At 38.2% G+C, this 21,206-nt stretch overlaps 4 protein-coding genes across 4 annotated transcripts; 3 read left to right on the forward strand and 1 right to left on the reverse strand.

Annotated features, from left to right (window-relative positions):
* The first annotated feature begins 1,069 nt into the window (after positions 1–1,069).
* Positions 1,070–5,627, forward strand: LOC120182075 (ARM REPEAT PROTEIN INTERACTING WITH ABF2-like). Its single transcript, XM_039187100.1, has 19 exons — positions 1,070–1,343; positions 1,434–1,588; positions 1,691–1,863; positions 1,959–2,079; positions 2,157–2,231; positions 2,327–2,421; positions 2,508–2,583; positions 2,718–2,825; positions 3,035–3,163; positions 3,256–3,324; positions 3,469–3,528; positions 3,677–3,800; positions 3,922–4,061; positions 4,421–4,484; positions 4,638–4,717; positions 4,876–4,940; positions 5,030–5,147; positions 5,234–5,358; positions 5,432–5,627. The coding sequence occupies exons 1-19, from the start codon at positions 1,100–1,102 to the stop codon at positions 5,526–5,528; spliced, it is 2,118 nt and encodes a 705-aa protein (XP_039043031.1). The 5' UTR covers positions 1,070–1,099; the 3' UTR covers positions 5,529–5,627.
* Positions 5,628–5,838: 211 nt separating this feature from the next.
* Positions 5,839–7,194, forward strand: LOC120181984 (protein FANTASTIC FOUR 1-like). Its single transcript, XM_039187012.1, has one exon. It carries the CDS (start codon positions 6,016–6,018, stop codon positions 7,192–7,194), a length of 1,179 nt encoding a protein of 392 aa, XP_039042943.1. The 5' UTR covers positions 5,839–6,015.
* A 2,708-nt stretch (positions 7,195–9,902) lies between these two features.
* Positions 9,903–18,381, forward strand: LOC120181985 (preprotein translocase subunit SCY2, chloroplastic-like). The gene is made up of 11 exons (XM_039187013.1): positions 9,903–9,906; positions 10,038–10,116; positions 10,227–10,316; positions 10,518–10,582; positions 10,855–10,996; positions 15,892–16,008; positions 16,197–16,272; positions 17,297–17,420; positions 17,552–17,658; positions 17,853–17,966; positions 18,172–18,381. Exons 1-11 carry the CDS (start codon positions 9,903–9,905, stop codon positions 18,379–18,381), a joined length of 1,128 nt encoding a protein of 375 aa, XP_039042944.1.
* A 209-nt stretch (positions 18,382–18,590) lies between these two features.
* LOC120182068 (protein trichome birefringence-like 10) lies at positions 18,591–20,380 on the reverse strand. The gene is made up of 4 exons (XM_039187096.1): positions 19,883–20,380; positions 19,236–19,625; positions 18,992–19,150; positions 18,591–18,912 (listed from the first exon to the last, which is right to left on the reverse strand). Exons 1-4 carry the CDS (start codon positions 20,236–20,238, stop codon positions 18,840–18,842), a joined length of 978 nt encoding a protein of 325 aa, XP_039043027.1. The 5' UTR covers positions 20,239–20,380; the 3' UTR covers positions 18,591–18,839.
* Positions 20,381–21,206: the final 826 nt, after the last annotated feature.

Raw genomic sequence — 21,206 nt, forward strand, 5'->3', positions numbered from 1 at the left:
TGTTATTATTAGATTATTCTTACTACAACCCTTAATCAATATTTACTACAACTGTCGATTAGCTAAGTGGGGTGGCTTGAAAGTGCCCTGGAATCCGTCTGGGACATCATAGTTAGTTATAAAGTCAGTTGTCGAATTGGCTTTGCGACTGATCAGAAGAAAATTTACCATCCATACTCTAAGATAAAGGCTATCAACTGCACGTACTATAGTGTATGGACTTACGTGGGAAGTTGACATGAGAAGCTTATGAACATCTTTATTGTCAGTTTGAAAAATAATTATTATTATTCGACTTATAAAATTTAGTTTTTTTAATTTATATTATGTCAATAGTAGAAAATAATATTATATTTTTAAATTCATAAAATAATAGTTTTAGTTTTAAAGCTTATACGATTTTCGATTTTGATATATTTTAGAAAATTTATCTCTTTTTTCATTAAAATCAATTATATAAACAAACTATCTCTCTTTATTGATATTGTATTCACATTGGTATAGGTACTTATCCTCTAGAATATTCATTGGTAATATGCCACTATCATTTTTATGCATGTCAATGTGATTGAACCTTCTAGCATTTTCTAAGTATCAGACTAAGGCATATAGTATAAGTAAGCCCAAAACATTGCTCGTAATATATTGGGAAGCTATTTGTACACACGCCTCTACCCTTTCTGTAGTTAGTGACATTTTTCCTCACTAAATCTAGTTAAGGGTGTTGATTGTTCGATTTTAACTCAAATGTATCCGTTTTCACCTGATGATGTTATTGACATGCTGAATGATGATAATGGTTGAGACTAGGTGATGATGTTGGTTTAGCTATTGGGTGTTGGGTGTAATTTGCCTTGCTTGTAAGGTTTGTATATTTTCACACACACACACACAAAAGTGATTTGATGACCAAAAAAGAAATGCTGAAATAATTAAGTACCAAACGGGTAGTTTACCCTGAAAAGAAAAAAAGCGCTAAAAGTTCAAACTAAAATTTTTGGCGGGTTTATGTCCGCTCAATCGCATAAGTAAAGATGCACAATAAAAATGAAAAAGCTCTCATAATTTTCATTTTACTTTCTTCCTTAATTTCCCCCCGATGGATAACCAGTACAAGCCCCAAACGAGGAGAAGCTTGAAGAGGAAATTGGAGCAAGAATTTGAAGAAGATAAGTCAGATCGATGCAAGGCGGCCGTCGTCGAGTCCTGTCGTACTCATCAAGATATCCTCCGCGACGTCCGACTTCACGTCGATGTTCTTAACTACTGCACCTCCTTTTCAGAAGCTGATCGTGCTGGCGCCAAACATTCCGCTCAATTACTTTCTGAATTCGCAAAGAACGGTTCATTTTTAATCCTTTAGCTTTCATGTATTTAACGAAATAGATTCGGTGTTTATTCAGTGTTTGTTATTGTTTCATTGGCGGTTATAGAGGATCTGGTGGATTTGATCGTGGAGTGCGGCGCTGTCCCTGCACTGGTAAAGCATATTCAGTCGCCAACGCTGTTGACAGATTCCGATCAGAAACCATTGGACTATGAAGTAGAGAAAGCAAGTGCGTTCGCGCTTGGGCTTCTCGCGGTCAAGGTAATTGGGATGCCTTTCTTTTAATTGCTTTCAAGTTCAACCGATGCATTATTTTTGTCCACTACTTGAAATTTGTCTTCATTTTTTTCTTATGTTAAATAGCCAGAGCATCAACAACTCGTTGTTGACGCCGGGACACTGCCATATCTCGTGAACTTGTTAAAAATACGTCAGAATGATAGTGATTCTCGCGGAGTGAATGGTGTTTTAAGAAAAACTGCCGATGCTATAACAAATCTTGCTCATGAAAACTCCGCCATTAAAACCCGCATCAGGTTCGCTTGTTTGGATATTCTCCTATATAGTTTCCGTTAGTGTTAACTTTTCACACCCTAATAAACTGTTAATTTTCCCCCTATATCAATAGTAGAACTGAGGGTGGAATCCCACCACTTGTCGAGTTGCTCGAGTATCGTGAGGTGAAGGTGCAGAGGGCAGCTGCTGGGGCCTTAAGGACGCTAGCATTTAAGAACGATGAGAACAAAAAGGAGGTAAGTTTGTTTCTGCACTGTATGGTAGTACCATCTAGTTCTCGTTGTCGGTTTCAATATAGTTTATGAATTTGCAGATCGTTGAATGCAATGCTCTACCCTCCCTTGTATTAATGCTTTCCTCTGAGGATGTTACCATACATTATGAAGCGGTTAGTTTCTGCTAAGTTTTTAATTTTTTTGTCATCTTAATACACTCTTTGGAGAGTTGCTATGCACTTTATAAACTGACATGAGGAATGTTCAGGTTGGCGTGATTGGGAACCTTGTCCATTCTTCTCCAAACATAAAGAAAGAAGTTCTTCTTGCTGGAGCATTGCAGCCTGTGATCGGGTTACTTAGGTAGTGCTGAGTTCCACATTAGGTTTTTGACTTGTTCTTTGGGAAGATTTCAGTTTTAATCATATTGCATGTATGTCTGTCAACAGTTCTAGTTGTTTGGAGACCCAGAGGGAAGCGGCTTTACTCATAGGTCAATTTGCTGCTGCTGATTCAGATTGCAAGGTTGGCGAGATATTAATTCTAATTTGGCACACAAATTTTGTTAACTGCTCAAGCATATGAAATACTATAATATTGTTATGTGTTTATGTAAATATATCTTTCTGTTAAAAGTTATTGAAGATGGAATTCTACAGGTACACATTGTCCAAAGAGGCGCTGTTCCCCCTTTAATAGAAATGCTTACATCTTCAGATGTGCAACTCAAGGAAATGTCTGCATTTGCACTTGGACGGTTGGCCCAGGTTTGTATTTATTTTCAGTCTCTCAGGGTTTAAATTATCTGGATGGTATTTGAAACTAATGTAAGTCTCATGTCTGTGACAGGGCTTAAGGAAGTTAATCAGTTCATAAGTATTTATGCTGAAGTGCTTGTTTTAATTTCTTTCCTAGATGCTTAATGGTTTTTTGGGGTTGTACTTTATCAATTAATGTTTTTTTTTTTATTTTGCAGGACACACACAATCAAGCTGGAATTGTACAAGATGGTGGAATCACGCTACTACTAAATCTTCTTGACTCAAAAAGTGGACCATTGCAACATAATTCTGCATTTTCCCTATATGGCCTTGCTGATAATGAGGTGGAGGCATTGCTTCACTGTATTATTTTAAACTTGAACTGCAGTTTTTATACAGTGAGTCTAGAGGTGTTTACAACTATTCTATTCTTTAGGATAATGTTGTAGATCTTATCAGGACTGGAGTTGTTCAGAAACTCTTGGAAGGAGAGTTCATTTTTCAGGTATGCTTTAGGATTCTGCTTTTACCATGCTGCTGTTTCAAATTAATTTATTTAATTATTTTTGCTTACCCTAAGAATTTATAGTGAGAAGACTTGTGTATTTTCCTAGTTTGATATTCATTAGTATACCTTGTATTACTGCAGCCAACTAAAGATTGTGTAGCAAAGACAATGAAGAGATTGGAGGAAAAAATTCATGGACGAGTGAGTTTATTTTTTTGCTAGCTTTTGGCTCTTTTATATTTTGCATTTGCAGTTAGGTTAAGCCAATAGTTTTATAGTAGCAAAAAGTCTTGAGACTGTATAGACATTATATGTTGTGACATTGTTCTTTGATCCTTCCTGTTAACAGACATTGAATCATCTGTTGTACCTTATGCGGACTGCAGCCAAGGCTGTTCAAAATCAAGTCGCTCTGGCTCTTGCTCATCTTTGTTCTCCAAATGATCGGAAACCTATTTTTGTTGACAACAATGGTAAGACAGTTTTCTATTCCAATTGTTGTTAGCACTTCTATTCATTCACAATGATATCCTTTAGCTGTTTCTATTTTTGGGTTACATTTCCTAATTGCTGGTGCTCAACAATTCCCTCCAGGACTGGAGCTGCTTCTGGGCCTTCTTGAGTCTAAGAGTTTCAAGCAGCAACAAGCTGGTTCAGAGGCCATGTATAAGTTGGCAACAAAGGGTACTTCACTCTCATCTGTGGATGCTGCCCCACTATCACCAACCCCTCAGGTTTGTTCATGTCTCCTGATCTTCGGTGAGAAGATTATTGCATTTGATTGAAATCTTTTAGTAACATAGAAATTATGGATGTGCATGCATATTGTACCAGTTGCTTTTCCCTTGTTGGTGGCATGAACTAATCACTGGCAGTACGGGACTAGTTTTAGTTTTTAAATCAAGTTTTGAAGTCGATCTGGCTGAATTTGTAGTTAGCGACGATCAGTTCTTTATGCAATTGATATCTAGCAGTCTCTGTAATTTGTTGCCTTGGTGGTAACTGGTAAATAGCGATGCATTAAAATTTTTTCCCATTGTGTCAGACTAACAACTATTTCTTTTTCCCCCATCCCCCCCCTCTATAAATGCAGGTGTATTTGGGTGAGCAGTATGTAAATAATCCTACACTTTCTGATGTTACATTTTTGGTTGAAGGTATGGATTTTTTTTTGTTACCGGTGACTGCGTGCTCTTTATTAATCTCGGATCTTTTCTCTTATCAGTGATTGCGCTTGCTCTTTATTAATCTCTCTTTCATTTTAAGTTGAAAAGTTCTTCAGTCTTTCAATTTCCATATTCTTCTCTCAGGTAAAAGATTCTATGCTCACAGAATCTGTCTTCTTGCTTCTTCGGATGCATTTCGTGCCATGTTTGATGGTGGTTACCGGGTAAGATAATTCGAGGATATTTTTCCCATCATCATTTTTTTCCCTTTCTGCTACTTTGCCATCCCTTGGACACTATCTCGAAATTGCGGAGCACATTGCTATATAATATAATAAAATGCTTCAATAGAAGGATGATCGACATGAAAATTGTTTTGCAGGAGAGGGAAGCCAAAGATGTTGAGATTCCAAATATCAGATGGGATGTTTTTGTCCTAATGATGAGGTATATATTTGAATGCTCACTTGTAAATATATAATAAAATTGTGTTGGAAAGTCCTCACTTGTTTGTTGTTATGGTATTATGCTGCCAGGTATATATACACAGGATCAGTGACCGTTGAAATCGATCTTGCTCAAGAACTTCTTAGAGCTGCCGATCAGTATCTTCTTGATGATCTTAAGCGCCTTTGCGAATACACCATTGCTCAGGTGTGTATGTTTTACTGTGATATTTCTTCTACTGATCATATTACGGATTTACATGCTTATCTGTTCTAATTATCTGTTTTGTAAAGGATATTTCTGAGGAGAATGTTTCTCTGATGTATGAACTAGCCGAGGCCTTCAATGCTACCACACTACGTGAAGCTTGCCTACTCTTCATGTTAGAGCAATTTGAAAGAATAAGTGCCAAACCTTGGTATGTGATCCCCAAAACTGTACTTTGTCAAAAAATCAATGTTTCTAAGCCGTTTGATGCTGTGAACATGCAGGCGTAACCGTTTGATTCATCACATCATTCCAGATTTACGGGATTTCTTCATAAGTTCACTTGCAAAATGTCATGACCCTATGAGGGAGCACATGTGAACTTTTAACTGATACCTCGCTGTTGATTAGGTTACACCATTAATTTGTGAGGTCTTTTCTTGTGGATAAAACTAGTAGACTCGGTGTTATGTGTTTGTATAGATAGGAATTGGTAGAACAATGAAAACTCTTTGATCTAATTCTAATATGATGAAAGTTTTACAGCAAAAATTCCAGTCATTTACTTTTTTACGGTATCACATGTGTGGTAGTATAGAAAGTGGGCATTAAAAAGGTGTGTCCTCTCTGATTTTCACCACTTCAACTATATATCATCCTTCAACTCTTTCACTTTTCTTCGTCTTCAATCTCTTGTTCCTTATAGTTTTCTCTCTTACAAGACCTAACCTATTGTCTTTTCTTTGTTGATTCCAAGGTTTCTTTTTCATTATCCCAGAAAATTCCAAGAATAAAAAGGGTTCTCTTTTATTGATTTAAACTCCCCTGTTTTTTTGCCCTGATTTCTCCTTTTATTGTGGAGAAAACAATGTTCTCAAGTGCATATCAAGGTTTGCAATTGTGCCTAGAGGCAGGGGTCGTTGAATCACATTTTCTAAGGCTGAAACTGGCTCCATCTGCAATTATTCTTAAACCGACGGAACTCGAATCTACGTCCTGTGATGAAGAAAAAAGCATCGGCGTTACTGATGACGATGACAACAACAATGGCAGCGATTGTAAACCGATAGTTAATCGACATATTGATATTGGTGGTTGGAGATTTCTTCAATCCCTCGCCAGCCGCAAAGATTCTACGGAGCATAATGAAGTTTACGTGCACCCTCTTGCTAAGAGTTCTGCTTGTAATCTAAGTGAAAAAAGCCTTCACATGTGCACCGAAAGCTTAGGGAGCGAGACCGGAAGTGAAATCAGCGACTGCAGTGATGACATTCTGTTTCTTTCATCGGAAACTGTTGGCCGCCATACACCAAAACCGAGGGAAAATTTTGTGACGAGAAGGATGAGTTGTAGCGGTTCAACTACGGGTCGTGGCAGTAGCTTTCCACCTCCTTTGACGTCCATTAGCGGTTCCGGTTCAACTGTGTATTACAATCCATTGAATACTAGAAGAATGAGTCGTAGTAGCAGCACCTTTCCGCCTCCTTTGACGTCCATTAGCGGTTCAAATGGCGTCCGAGTCACGTCTCACCGTGAAGGCGGCCGCCTCGTACTCCAAGCCGTTAGTGCCCCTACTTGTAATACGTACATGCATGCAGAACGGAGTGAAGGAAGGCTTAGGCTTTGCCTTTTGAAACAAGGTACCCCTAGTACCCCAATTTTCGATGACCAGGACGGTGAAGAGGCGGACAACGGAGAAGAAGGTGAAGTAAATGAAGAACAAAGTGAGGGAAGACTTAGCCTTTTCCATTCGAAAGATACTACCGCTACTACCCCGATTTTCAATGATAAAAACGGCAAGGATGAAGAACAAGAACGAGATGAAGTAGCCAAAGAAGATAAAGTTGTTAATGAAGAAAATGGTACTGTGCAACATGAAGTTGAAGAAGAAAAGTGTCATTGGGCAGATGAGGGTATGGATGTAAAGACTGAGAATATTGGGGGTAAAATTTGGATGGGGAAGCTAGCGAGAGCTAGCAGTTGCAAAGAAAGACCTTGTAGGCACGAAGGATTCCTTACTTGGGAGCCATACTTTGTGGCAGCTTAGTGTGTGTATGTTTTTTAAAATAATTAATTTAAATTTAATATAATTTTATCAATCAATTTAAATTATAAATACATATTATCTTATAATCCTCCGAAATCATTAAAAAAATCATAATTATTACTATTATTTTTTCTTTTCTTTTCAAGACTGGATACTTCAATTGCACGATGAACTAATATTTTCCTTCAAGCAATTATACGGACCGACATTAATGGAGTACAACCACCAACAGTAGAGTTGGATGGTCCCAACCAAGCACGTTCAACCAAGGGGGTTGTCGAATTCAACGATATCATCGCTTTCAAGTTGTTGGACCATCATCACATGTCATTTAAGAAAACGAAACAGGAAGTTTCACATAGAGTGAAACATGCAATTGACCTGCATACGCATTAGCTTCCATGTGCTGCCTTCTCTCATTTTACTGTATCAGGTTCCAATCAGTTGAGAAGATGCTTATGATTCCTTGAGATTCCCTTCCTCTTATTAATGTCACGTGACATTTCACTTTTGAAAATATCCTCATAAATATATATATATATATATATATATATATATATATATATATATATATATATATATATATATATTACTGAAAATCCAATATGTGCTAAAAAATTAAAGATTATGGAGCGAATCAGTTATATATATTGAAAATATCATCACCCTGCAAAAAGTGAAAAGGCTGCCTTACACAATCTTGAGGGAGTGGCCGAGAGTTTTCTGTTGGCATATTTTTTCTTTCCCCCAATTGCTCTCTCGATTTTAAGGTTTCGTCTTAATCAATTTGGACCGACCCACTTTTAGTGGGTGAGTCTACCAACAAAGATTTTCTGCTTACACAAAGACCCGAACTCAAGATCTTGCTTAAGTAATATCAAACTACTTACTACTTGAACTAATCCATGTTGGTTCGATTGGCATCTTTAATATTAGGGTTTAAATTTTGATATTATCTTCAGCCACCACCATTTATATATATGAAACGTTGGAGAGTAATATGTTCCATAAAATGATAGGCACTTGAGGGACTTGAGCAACACTATTATTGAACGTTAGGAGTGTTTTTTTTGGGTTTTATGCCATATTATAATTATATATGTATTAGACTCTTTCATTAACCTAATAATAACAATAATCACGTTAGGCAAATCCCCAATATGGATAATGTCTTTGATTTTGTGGATTGAATTTGACGTGATTTCTCATCAGCACCGACGGGGAAAGGTTTCAGTTCCACGTTTAGCTTTTGGCTTTGGCCTTTTACCCTACGGACGACATACGAACAACCATGGCTGATAGCCCCCACTTGACAACGTACAAGAGAAAAATGGCATCTAATTAAGATAGGGTTGTCGTTGTCCCTGTGCGGATGACAAGGCAACAGGTATGCCTAAAAAAGTTGCACCACATGATAAAACGCTCCACAATATCACACATGGAGGAGGACCAATTGAATTTTTTTATTATTAATCTTTGATTATAAGATAACGTTTATTCAATAAATATCTTAATAATCATTTGACAATAAACACTTTCACAAATAATATATTTAAATCTAAAATCTATATAAATAACGATTATTTTTTTAATTATCAAGATCGTTTCATTTGTGAGCTATTGAAATCCTTAAATATTGTTAGAGTCCTCAATAGATAATATAGTACTATTATTTATTTCCATTGGTGGGCTAGGCCACGCCGTGCCAACGTCAAGACTTTGTGCATGTATATTACCCACTAGTTTTTGTGGTTTTGCGATCATTATCTCCAAAATTTTCCAACGTGTGCAACTTCTTTGCCGTCCACGTGTATTGGATTTTGAAACACGCATTGTTCCTACACAGATGAGAAAGGCCCATATGTTTTACCAATTCATTTCTTTCGAGACTAATTGGGTAAAGCCCATGTGTTAATCGAGGATTTTTGTACCACAATAAAAAATTATGAAGAATTGTTTCGTTATGAGTGTCTTTTTGTATAATTGGTTGCAAAGTTATTGTATCATCTTTAACTTCATTCTCAATAGGATTTTTTAATAACACTAACTATAATTTATTTTAAATTGTGTACCTCTGAACATGTATCATATTCGGGGAATCCAATATAGTGGCAGATGTAGAACCAATCCAATATAGTGGCAGATGTAGCTGGTTCTCAGGGTGGAAATGTGCCCACCCTAAAATCTAAATTTTCGTTGACTAGTTGCTCATTTTATTGATTGCGCCCACCATAAATTATTATTTGTGCTCATCCCATACAAATTTTTCGTATTGTCAGTATATTTGTGCTAGCTCTAAAAAATATTTCTGAATCTATCACTTATCTAATAGATGATTGACATATATTTTGTTACTAAAAGAATGTAATCATCTTAAATCTGAATCGAATTAGATGATTAGATAACAAATAAAGTTTTTAAACCAAATTTGGATTGATTAAATATCTGACCCAACTTAATCATATCCATATTAATATTTATTTGGGATAAGTATAAATGTAATATCTGTTCAAATTTGGGGTAAGTATAAAGGTAATATCTGTTAAAAGATATGACTAGGAATCAATTCATATTTTGTGGTGTTGGTCTTCTGTAGTATATTTAGGAATGGTTGTAAACCTTTCTTGTTCTTTTAGTTCTGGCAACCAGTGTCTAGGATCTATATAGACAATTGTTAACTTATCTTGAAAAAGGAAGAAAGAAAGAAGATGTGTATACTTTTTCTTGTCAAGGGAAAGATACTCCATTGAATCTTGCTTTTGGCCTAAGTTTCTTTTGTTTTATGAATTATTTTATTTTTGGTGCATTCTCATGTGCGTTCTCTTGAATTGATTGAAAACAAGTACTCTGTCATATTGTTCCATCATTAGTGAAGTTGCGGAAGGAGGGATTGGATGGTCACGAGAAGATTAAGAGTTGTACGTGTGTCTAGTTTTTCATCTCAAGCAGTGAGACGAGTCCTTGCTACATGTATAATTCTTGAAAATGTTACTTGGACGTTTACAAAGCATGTTGTTATTCTTTCATTGCAGATGGTGGATTTCACTTGGCTTTGCAATACTAGAAGCTACTATAGGTTCTAGCTATTCTCTTCCTTATTCAATTTATGCAGCCAGTTACAGGTAAGTTAGCAATATAAACACGAAAGCAACAATTTCTGATGCTTTTGTTTCTCACAAGAAATTGGCGGGATATGATGCATATTTAACCTTTTCCTGGAATAAAACTTACACATAATTTTCACATGTTCTCTATTCATTTTCCCCATCTATGCCTTATATTTGAGCTTTTATTTGTAAACTAAAGCCTTGTGGTTTTTGTAGGGTTAAGAATGTGATGGTGACTGCTTTACTTTTGGTTTGTGGAGCAATGACTATGACATGGATCTGTGAGTGACTGACCGAATAAATGTAAAGCTAGCGGTTAATTTCTCTAGAATCTATAATGAGGAAAACTCTGAGAATAGAGCTTTAAGCAACAAAGTTTATTCGATGTGCAAAGACCTTAGTAATTCAATGAAAATTGTACCTGTACACTAGTCCTTTAGTGGTTATTTGCTCAATTGCAACGACCTTGGTTTTCTGTAGATGTGGACATCAACTATTCTCGGTGTTCTGCATTTTTTCAGTGTGCGCTATTATTGGTTTCTTGCATCCACAGGCAGTGCCGTGAGTTGGTGGCCGTACATGTTTGTTGTATTAGGTGTTTTTACTGTTGTCACCATGTGGGCAGTTATTGTAACTGAGGGTTGCAGGAAAATAAAGCTGCAGTACTATGAGTTTAAACTAGCATCTGCTGCAAGGTAAAGTCAGCGCTAATTACCTAGACATTAGATGCATTCGGTGGATGGACATAGGCTTTGGTTTCAATTCTTCTTTGTGCAGCATAGATAGAACAGTTCATGGCTAATCTGAGCAGGGAGCAGTAACTAATTTTATGTGAATTAGGACTATTGTTGAACTCTGTTGACGAAAACGGGTAAAGAAAACAAAAGAACACGAGAATTTTACGAGGTTCGGCAATGTGCTTACGTCCTCGGTGCCTAGGCGGCGCTAGAAGTTTTATTCAATGATATTTTAGGTCTAGGTTACATCTCTATTTATAATAGAAAACCCTGGTACATAATTACAAAATCAACCCTGTACCGTACCGCGGGGCTGCGCCCCCACACCCCCAACCCACATAATTTGTAACCCCACAACGAGACTTTCTTTGTAAGGACAGTTGATGTTCGCTGCGTTCGCTTCGCTCACTCCGCTCCATCTCCTGTCCTCTTTACTGGTATATTTATGAGCCATACCTAACAAATCTCCACCTTGGCGAATATCTTGCCCCTTGGAAACTTCAATGTGGGTTGGGTTACCTTGCTTCTTTAACAACTCGAAACATTCAACAAGTCCAAGCAATGCTTGAACTTGTCTGTCGTAACTGGCTTGGTGAACATATCAGCGGCATTCTCATCAGTATGTACCTTCTGAAACAAAACCTCTCCAGATGCAACCAACTCTCTGATCTTGTGGAACCTTACATCAATATGTTTAGTTCTAGAACGATACACCTGATTCTTAGCCAATTGAATAGCACTTTGATTATCACAAAGCAACTGAACTCCACCTTGTTGAACACCCAACTCCTTCACTAAACCAGTAAGCCATAAAGCTTCTTTTGCAGCTTCAGCCGCTGCCATGTATTCAGCTTCAGTTGTAGATAGTGCCACGACAGATTGAACAGTAGACTTCCAGCAAATAGGCCCTCCACCAAGAGTAAACACATACCCTGTCGTAGATCTTCTATTATCCAAGTCACCTGCATAATCTGAATCCACATATCCTACAACCAAAGGATTATCCCGCTGACTCCCAAAAACAATTCCATGTCCCACAGTACCCTTTAAGTACCGAAAGATCCACTCGACTGCATCCCAATGTTGCTTACCAGGTTTAGACATGTACTTACAAACTTGACTAACAGCATGAGCTAAATCAGGACGAGTACATACCATCGCATACATCAAGCAGCCAACAGCATTAGAATACGGAACCTTTGCCATATTTTCAGCTTCCTTATCTGTCTTAGGGCACTGTTCTGATGAGAGCTTAAAGTGATTCGCCAATGGAGTGCTAACTGGTTTCGCGCTGCTCATCGCAAACCTTTCTAGCATTTTCTCAACATAACCCCGTTGAGATAGCCGCAGTTTCCTTGAGTCTCTGTCCCTGCAAATTTCCATTCCAAGAATTTTCTTTGCAGCACCTAAATCTTTCATATCAAATTCCTGACTCAATAAAGTTTTCAAACCGATAACATCATCCATGTTCTTCGCAACAATCAACATATCATCAACATACAGTAATAGACACAACAATCATACTCACATCGGTTGTAGCCAATCTTGATCATATAGGAGTCAAACCGTTTATACCACTTTCTCGGAGACTGTTTTAACCCGTACAAAGATTTCTTCAATCTGCAAACTAAATGCTCGTTTCCAGGTTGAGTGAAACCTTCAGGTTGCCACATGTAGATCTGCTCCTCTAAATCACCATGCAAAAAAGCAGTTTTAACATCCATCTGCTCTAAATGCAAATCCCAACTAGCCACCAATGCAAGTACTGCTCGGATTGAAGTGTGCCTGACCACAGGAGAAAAGATTTCATCATAATCAACTCCTTTCTACTGTGAAAAACCCTTCGCTACCAAACGAGCCTTGAATTTCTCCCCCTCTTTTTCTGTTACTGCTGGTTTCTTCTTATACACCCATTTGCAACCAATCGGCTTCTTACCCTCAGGAAGGGGAACTAACTCCCATGTGCGATTGTGATTCAAAGACTCCATCTCCTCAACCATGGCTGCCATCCACTTGTCGTTTTCCTGACTAGTAACGGCATCATGAAAAGTAACTGGATCATCACTGCTAACAGTAAGTGCAAAAGATACCAAGTCTTCAAAACCCAATCTGTTCGGAGGCTTTATATTCGTCCGTCTCACCCTGTCTCTGGCGAGACTATAATCCTGCAAATCATCCGTAGTGGAACCACCAGAAGTCGGTTGAGAAGTTTCTGGTTTCTCAACTGGAAACTGCTCGAAATCTACCACTGTCGTGTCTTGCTTCTGCTGCAACATAGACTGTTCATCAAAAACGACATCTCTACTAATCACAACTTTCTTCGCAACTGGATCCCATAACTTGAATCCTTTGACACCTTTCTTGTAACCCAGAAAAATGCACTCCTTCGATTTTGCATCAAGTTTGGATCTCTCATCAGCAGGTACATGTACATAAGCAGGACAACCAAAAATCCGTAAGTTATCAAAACTAACATCATGACCAGTCCATACCTCTTCTGCAACTTTCCCAGCCAGCGATGCCCTTGGCGATCTGTTGATAAGGTAACATGCCATGTTAACAGCCTCAGCCCAGAAGTGTTTGGGAAGCCCCCCATTCAACCGCAAACATCTGGCTCTTTCATTCAACGACCTGTTCATTCGTTCCGCAACACCATTCTGTTGTGGTGTCTTGCGCACTGTAAAATGCCTCTGAATCCCATGCTCCTTACAGAATTGTAGGAACTGTGAATCTGTGTACTCCGTACCATTGTCAGACCGCAAACACTTGATTTTTCGTCCTGTTTGGTTTTCTACCTCAGCTTTCCACAGCTTGAACTTCTCAAAAACTTCAGATTTCTGTTTCAAAAAATACACCAAAACTTTCCTTGAAAAATCATCAATAAAAGTAACATAGTACCTAGATCCACCCAAAGACGATGTCGTGGAAGGCCCCCATACATCAGAATGCACATAATCAAGAATCCCTTGAGTTGTGTGCTTCGCAGTCTTGAAACGGACTTTAGTCTATTTACCAAGAACACAATACTTGCAAAAATCGAGCTTACAGCTTTTGACACCATGCAACAAGTTTCTCTTGTGTAATTCTGCCATACCACGTTCACTAAGATGAGCAAGGCGCATATGCCACAATTTTGTCGTATCATCACAGGACTCAACAGAGTGAACTCCACCTGCAACGATACTCCCTAACAATCTGTAGATATTCCCTGCAGTCATCTTGCCTTTCATCACAGTCAATGCTCCTTTAACAATCCGAATGGTTTCCCTATCCTCGTCAGCCTTAGGGATAAAACCATTCTTGTGCAAAGTGCCCAAGGAAATCAAATTCTTCTTCAAGTCTGGGATATGTCGAACACCACTCAACGTCCGAACGGAGCCATCGTGCATCTTAATTCTGACATCACCAATACCAACAATATTGCAACATCGATCATCACCCAAATAAACCGAACCAGAATTAACCGGCCTGTATGTCGAAAACCATTCCCTATTTGGCGTGATGTGATAAGAACATCCAGAATCAAGAATCCAAGCATCCGTCAATTGTGTCGTTGAAATAGAAAGCATATCACCCTCACTGCAATCAGAAGTATCATCCTCGACCACGTTCACAGACTTGGATGAGCCATCACGCTTCTCATCAGTCTGCTTTTTCAACTTCGGATAGTCTCGCTTCATATGTCCCGCCTCCTTGCACTTGTAACAGTGAATCGTCTTCTTATCCCTGGATTTGGATCTGGAATTCCGCTTCCCGGACCCTGCCTTCTCTGGCTTCCGTCCACGATCTCGATTACCCTTGACATATAAGCTATCGGCTTGAGAGCTTTCCCCTGCATTCTGCTTCCGCTGGTTGTGAGCCAACAAGGCTGCAGTAATCTCCTCAACGTTGATAGTCTCTTTCCCATATGTAAGAGTAGTCACCATGTGTTCGTAAGAGGAAGGCAACGAACACAACAGAATCATCGCTCTGTCTTCATCCTCAATTTTCACATCAAGCCGAGCCAGATCAGAAACGATTTGATTGAAGACATTCACGTGTTGCGCCAAATCGTGATCGTCCTGCATCTTCAGCCCATACAGCCGCTGCTTCAGATACAGTTTTGTCGTTAAGGATTTGGACATAAACTGACTTTCCAACTTCCTCCAAATTTCGTCTGGAGACGATAGATGCATGACGTGATACATGACCTCGTCCGCCAAGCATAATCGTATGGTTCCTGCCGCTCGCTGCTGCAATTCTTCCCAATCTTCCTCATCCATCGACGCCGGCTTTGTAGGTCGCAAAGCCTTCAAGATCCCTTGCTGCGCCAATAGATCCTTCACCCTCGTTTGCCATAATCCGAAGTTACCCTGACCATCGAATTTCGCGACTTCGAATTTTGCTCCTGACATCTGATACCAATTGTTGACGAAAACGGGTAAAGAAAACAAAAGAACACGAGAATTTTACGAGGTTCGGCAATGTGCTTACGTCCTCGGTGCCTAGGCGGCGCTAGAAGTTTTATTCAATGATATTTTAGGTCTAGGTTACATCTCTATTTATAATAGAAAACCCTGGTACATAATTACAAAATCAACCCTGTACCGTACCGTGGGGGCTGCGCCCCCACACCCCCAACCCACATAATTTGTAACCCCACAACGAGACTTTCTTTGTAATGACAGTTGATGTTCACTGCGTTCGCTTCGCTCACTCCGCTCCATCTCCTGTCCTCTTTACTGGTATATTTATGAGCCATACCTAACAAACTCATTTAAGAATATTTGTAACTTCCAGTGTTTGTTTATTAACCTATAATAATGGTTATATGATCTTTCTCATTGTCATATTTTCTTTGTTGTGTTGGTCAGGGAAGATTCCCCGATCACTGAAGTAGAACCTTATATTCCTTTTAATATTAATCCATCAGGAATGCAGCCTCTTCTCACTGCCACTTATTTATTGGCTTTTCCAAGTATTGTTGCAAGGTAATTGTTCCCTGAAGTGATTAAAAAACTTATTTTGAATCATCTATTCTATTTGTATTTTGGGGGCAATACTCGTTTGATGCATTACATAGCTTGGGTTTGTTGTTTGTCTTATCTTGCGGGTTTACCTTAAAGCTATCTTTTATTGATTGCCCATAAATGATCTTAACACATTGCATTCTTGGCAGTATCCTTGGTTCACCATTTTGGGAGCATGTTAAGGAGATATTGAACCCTACAACATTTGTTGGCGCAGAGCCATGGGTTTACTATTCAATATATGTGTTTTTTGTTTTTATGTTTAATATATTTTGATATTGCAAGTACTTTTGAACCTCTGTGATTCTAAGTTTCTGATGATTACATGCTTATTGTGTGCTATTGCGATCTAAATTTCTTCTGTTCCAATGATTTATATCTTCTGGCTATTGCTTACTGGGTATTGGTAGGGGTGAGCGTTTGATCGATTCGAGTCGAGTTAAAAAATTTCGAGTTATTCGAGTTGATGAGTCCTATTTTACAACTCATATTTGATTTGAATTTTTTTCGAGTCGAGTTGAATCGATTTTTCGAGTTTCAATTTAAATTTAATTGTAAATATTTATAATATTATAAATATTATTTGATTCCAATTTAAGTGACTTTCTATAACCATATATACAATACAAATATATTTCTTCATATTTTTTTCATATGTGATATACATATATTATACAAAGCCAAGGACTCAAGCCAAACTTGAAAATAAATCGACTAGTTACTAAAAATTTCGAGTTATTCGAGTTGCATTTTACAACTCGATTTGAATTTGAAAATTTTCCGAGTCGAGTCTAGTTTATGAAATTGCAATTCGATCTCAATTCGAGTCGAGTTTTTTCGAGTCGAAAAATTTGGTTTTTCGAATCGAGTCGAGTTTTGCTCGCCCCTAGGTATTGGCGCCAATGGATAGTAGTGTGTGATTATTTTTTTGCTATTATGCTAGTTTTGATCTATTTTGTTTAAAAAAAATAAATAAAAATCTTAAAGATGGAATGCTGCACTTTCAATGAGAAATTTTGGGTACTCCGAGCTATGTACAGAAATGATTACCGCTAACGGGCATTAGGCTTTATGCGATCCGTTTTCCTATTTGTATACATTGGTCTATTCTCTCAAACCTAATAATCAATCCTTGAATTTGTTTATACGATGTGTTTGTTTGAAGAATTCTGCAATTCTGGCTCCTATTAGTTTATCCACTACTCATTGCTTCTTTCTGTTTGCTATTTGTGTGGAAACTCCTGTGCAGGCCAACATGCGGAGGGAAATTGCAGATTACCTGAATAAGATGGGTGCCAGGATACCAAATATAAAGCCAGGGAAGGCTACTATTGAATATCTCTCAAGGGTTCAGGCATCAACACGTTTTTGGGGTACGTATCTGTCTGAAAAAAAAAATTACATTCTGTACTTGGATTGTTGGAAGCTTATGCACTACTGCGTGTTGAACCTACTTCTGATTTCTTGTGGGATTATTGGCTGTATTTTGTCATCACATCTGCAGGAGGGCTACTTTTAAGTATTTTGGCAACTACATCAACCATACTTGATCATTACTTGAGACGTATCAATGAGGGATTTGCAATCGGATTTACCTCAATTTTAATAATTGTAAGTACAATTCTAATGGCTTGTTTGTCAGTGCACTGATGCTCAGTTTTTTTATAAACTGGCTTATAGGACTTGATCAGAAATCAACTCGAATGAGCAATTGGAGTAAATATCTATGGAACACTGCTATCTTTAGGTAGGATTATCACACGGTTCTGCATTTTCATGGAATGCGTTCCTCCATTTTGGTTTAGGTGGGTTCCATAATCGAGCTAAGAAGATCATACCAAGCATACAATGTCATGCCAAGTTTAAGCAAAGCACTGAGGCTGACCACTTTCAACAAGATAACATTAATAAACTTTGTCGTAATTACAAACACCACCCATTTGGAAATGGAATAATGATTTACATGTTCTTTCCTGATTGTTTCATGCAAGTTCCTCTACTACTACTTGATATTTCATACGTTTTTGTTAAATAACGATGAATATTATTGACATATTAAATGATACCAAATTAAAGGTGATTTGGTTGCAGCATTTGCGTTTTCAATGTTTAATGGAACATCAGCTAGACAGTTGGAGAGTGAGATTAATGGCTATCGACAAACAATTCGACCGTGTAAAAGCGACGCCGATTGCTGAGATATTTTGTGTGCTGGACAAGGCGGTGTACCTGCGCTTTGCGTCGTCGGCGTTTGTGACTGCGGCTAACCGGAAAACAAATATTCCGGTGACTTTGATTTCAAAGAGTTGTGTCCATGACTGTGTTATTCAATAAATACAAATAAAGACTTCTAAAATTATTCGAGTGTCTTCTTAAAAACCTTGGAAAGCTATAACTAATGCATGGCATCCATATGAACCAACCATTTCAACCTTTTGTCGCGGGTTAGATTTTACGACGAAATCAAGTTGAATCGAATTTAAATTCGTGTTAATAGAAAAGAAATACGATGTTCGGACCTAATCGTACAATAACATTGGAGTGGAGTGAGCAGACACACGCCTGAGAAAAAGTGTATAGAGAAGCTCATTCCACGAATCGGGCACTTCGGGCAAGCACCAATGGCTACAATCTTCACCGGGGGGTTCCGTTTCGTTCCCTCGCCCGAAATGATACAAAGATGTATGCCCATCTTGCCTTGTAAATGTCATGGGAGTCACATTCATCGTTTCAATCACCCGCGGATGCTTCTTCGACAGTACATGACTCAGTATCTCGACATGTTCTTCGGTTTAATCAGGATACGAACCGAAATCGGGCAATTTTATATGGTGACAATGTCCACCGTTGCTCCAGCTACCACCTCTGTCACATGAAACCAATTAATCGGTGGTGAGTTAGATCCTCTCATCATATGGTAAGTTCGATGCAGAATGATTCAAACCTGAAATGTTGAGGAGCATAGGTTCGGAAATAAACTTGGGTCTTGCTGGTATTTACTTGACCATGAATAAAGTCGAGTAAAGTTTCGATTGATTTCCGAAATGCGGCTGTGATGTCCATGTTTAAATTCATCTCCATTCCTTGTTGGAAATAGCAGCCGCTGCAACAACGATTCGAAAGATGAGGCCATGAGGGGGCATCCGTTGATGTTTGTGGTATAAACCAAGACCATGGGTGATGATTACCGGTTCGTGGTCTTGTCATGGCTCCACCAGTGACCAGTGTTGAAAACCAGCACGTCTGCATCAACCCATCGACGCCAAGTCCGGTCCATAAGGTCCAGTCTCAGAGTCATCTTAACGGCCTTTGGAGCTCCTCTTGGGGCACTTCCTTGAGCCACTAGAAATGGGGCTCTGTAATATTCAACCGTGAAGTTGTAATCCGCAAACCTGAAGACCAAGAAGCCTTTGTGCTTTGTGATGGGGCTTCCGTTAACCTCGTGCATTGAATCCTTGTTGGGAATTGCAGAGCTAAGCATGCAGAGCATGGACTCCCATTGGTTCCTCCCGATTGAGTCACCTACAAATGCAATGCGCCGGTTCCTTAGCTTTTCCAGCATCTTCGTTGCATTAAATCTGTACCCCAAACAAATAGAAAAACCAGACCTTAGAAGAAAGAAAGATCTAATTTTGATTTTAGTCCATCTATTGTACTAAAATTTTAGTCCATAAATAAACCAAAAAGAAGTTTAACTAATGGAGGACAGGAGGTCATGGAAACCACTATAGGCAACCGACATTATTATATTAACTACAATGAATCTTTTCTTTTGTCTCTTTTGACTGCTAAAAGAAAGCTAGTGCGATGAACATAAAAGGAAGATGAAAAAGACCTGGGCAAATTGCAAGCTTTGGGTTGCCAACGCCACTTAGTGTAGAAACTATCAGGTCTACCGTTCTTCGAACAACGGAAACCGTTGTCAATGAAAGGGCAATGCTCACTATGATAAGGTGGATAGTTATCGTCCCAACCCCATCTCCCATCATAAACATCACACTCGAGGCGTTGATCTACATCTGATGCCGGTGATGATGCAGCAGAGCTAAGTTTAAACCAAGGGAAGAAGAGAGCCTGGTGGTTTAAGTAAACGAAGCAGGCAATTAAGAGACAAGAAGCCAGAGTGAAGGGTTCAACAAGGTTGGATTTCTTGGAGAAATCTGAGTCTTGTTTAGTTGCGTTCTTTGTCATCCTTAAGAACGTTAAAAAGCAAAAGAAAAGAAAAAATCAAAGCTTCTGGAGAGAGATCTCAAGGTTTGGTTTTAGAGAAGAAAGTTAGATTGCAGGCTGAAGATGCCATGTGAGGATCGGAACTGATTAGCGGCAGTTTTTGGACCTCATGTTGGTACGGTCGTGGGTAGAAGAAAACGTTGGGGGAAAAGTGAAAAGGAACCCCGAACCGACACAGTAGTGCTTTGCTATTTTAAGGGTAGGGGAATTCCAAGATCTGCAATAACAAGATATGCTTTTCCAATTATGAAGATATATTTGAATATTTCATTTACGTCAACTTCATATTCGTGGGACAAACAAGCCTTCTTTGTTATCAACTAAATTGGGTCAGGTTTTTTTTTTAAAAAAAATTGAGTTCGGGTTGGATTTTATATTAAAATATTTGGATTTGGGTCGGAATCGTGTTTAGGATTAAAATAATCTTACCCGACTTAGATTTATAATGGACTAAAAATACGACTCATGTCCATCCCTATATAAATATATATATATATATATATATATATTCATATTTTTTTTCATATGTGATATACATATATCTTACAAATTTGAGATAATCAACTCAAACTTAAAAATTTATCCACTAATTATTAAAAATTTAGAGTTATTCGAGTTACTATTCAAGTTATTCAAATTATATTTTATAACTCGATCTAAACTTGAAAACTTTTTTGAGTCGAATTAAATTTACGAAATTACAATTGAAAATTAATTTAAGTTGAGTTTTCTCGAGTCTAGCAAAAAATCGATTTTTCAAATCAAATTAAATTTTTTTACCCCTGGTTGCAATAATTCGGCATTGCACTATACTACTTGACATCGATACACGCCTTTGGCAGGAACAGACCCAATTTGTAACAGTTCAATAAACTAAATGATCCGTTTGTAATTTTTTAAAATTCAATGGCCAAAATAATCGTTTAACA

This window comes from Hibiscus syriacus, unplaced genomic scaffold (genome assembly GCF_006381635.1).
Source record: "Hibiscus syriacus cultivar Baekdansim isolate YM2019G1 unplaced genomic scaffold, ASM638163v2 tig00112614_pilon, whole genome shotgun sequence".
Taxonomy (NCBI): Eukaryota; Viridiplantae; Streptophyta; class Magnoliopsida; order Malvales; family Malvaceae; genus Hibiscus; species Hibiscus syriacus.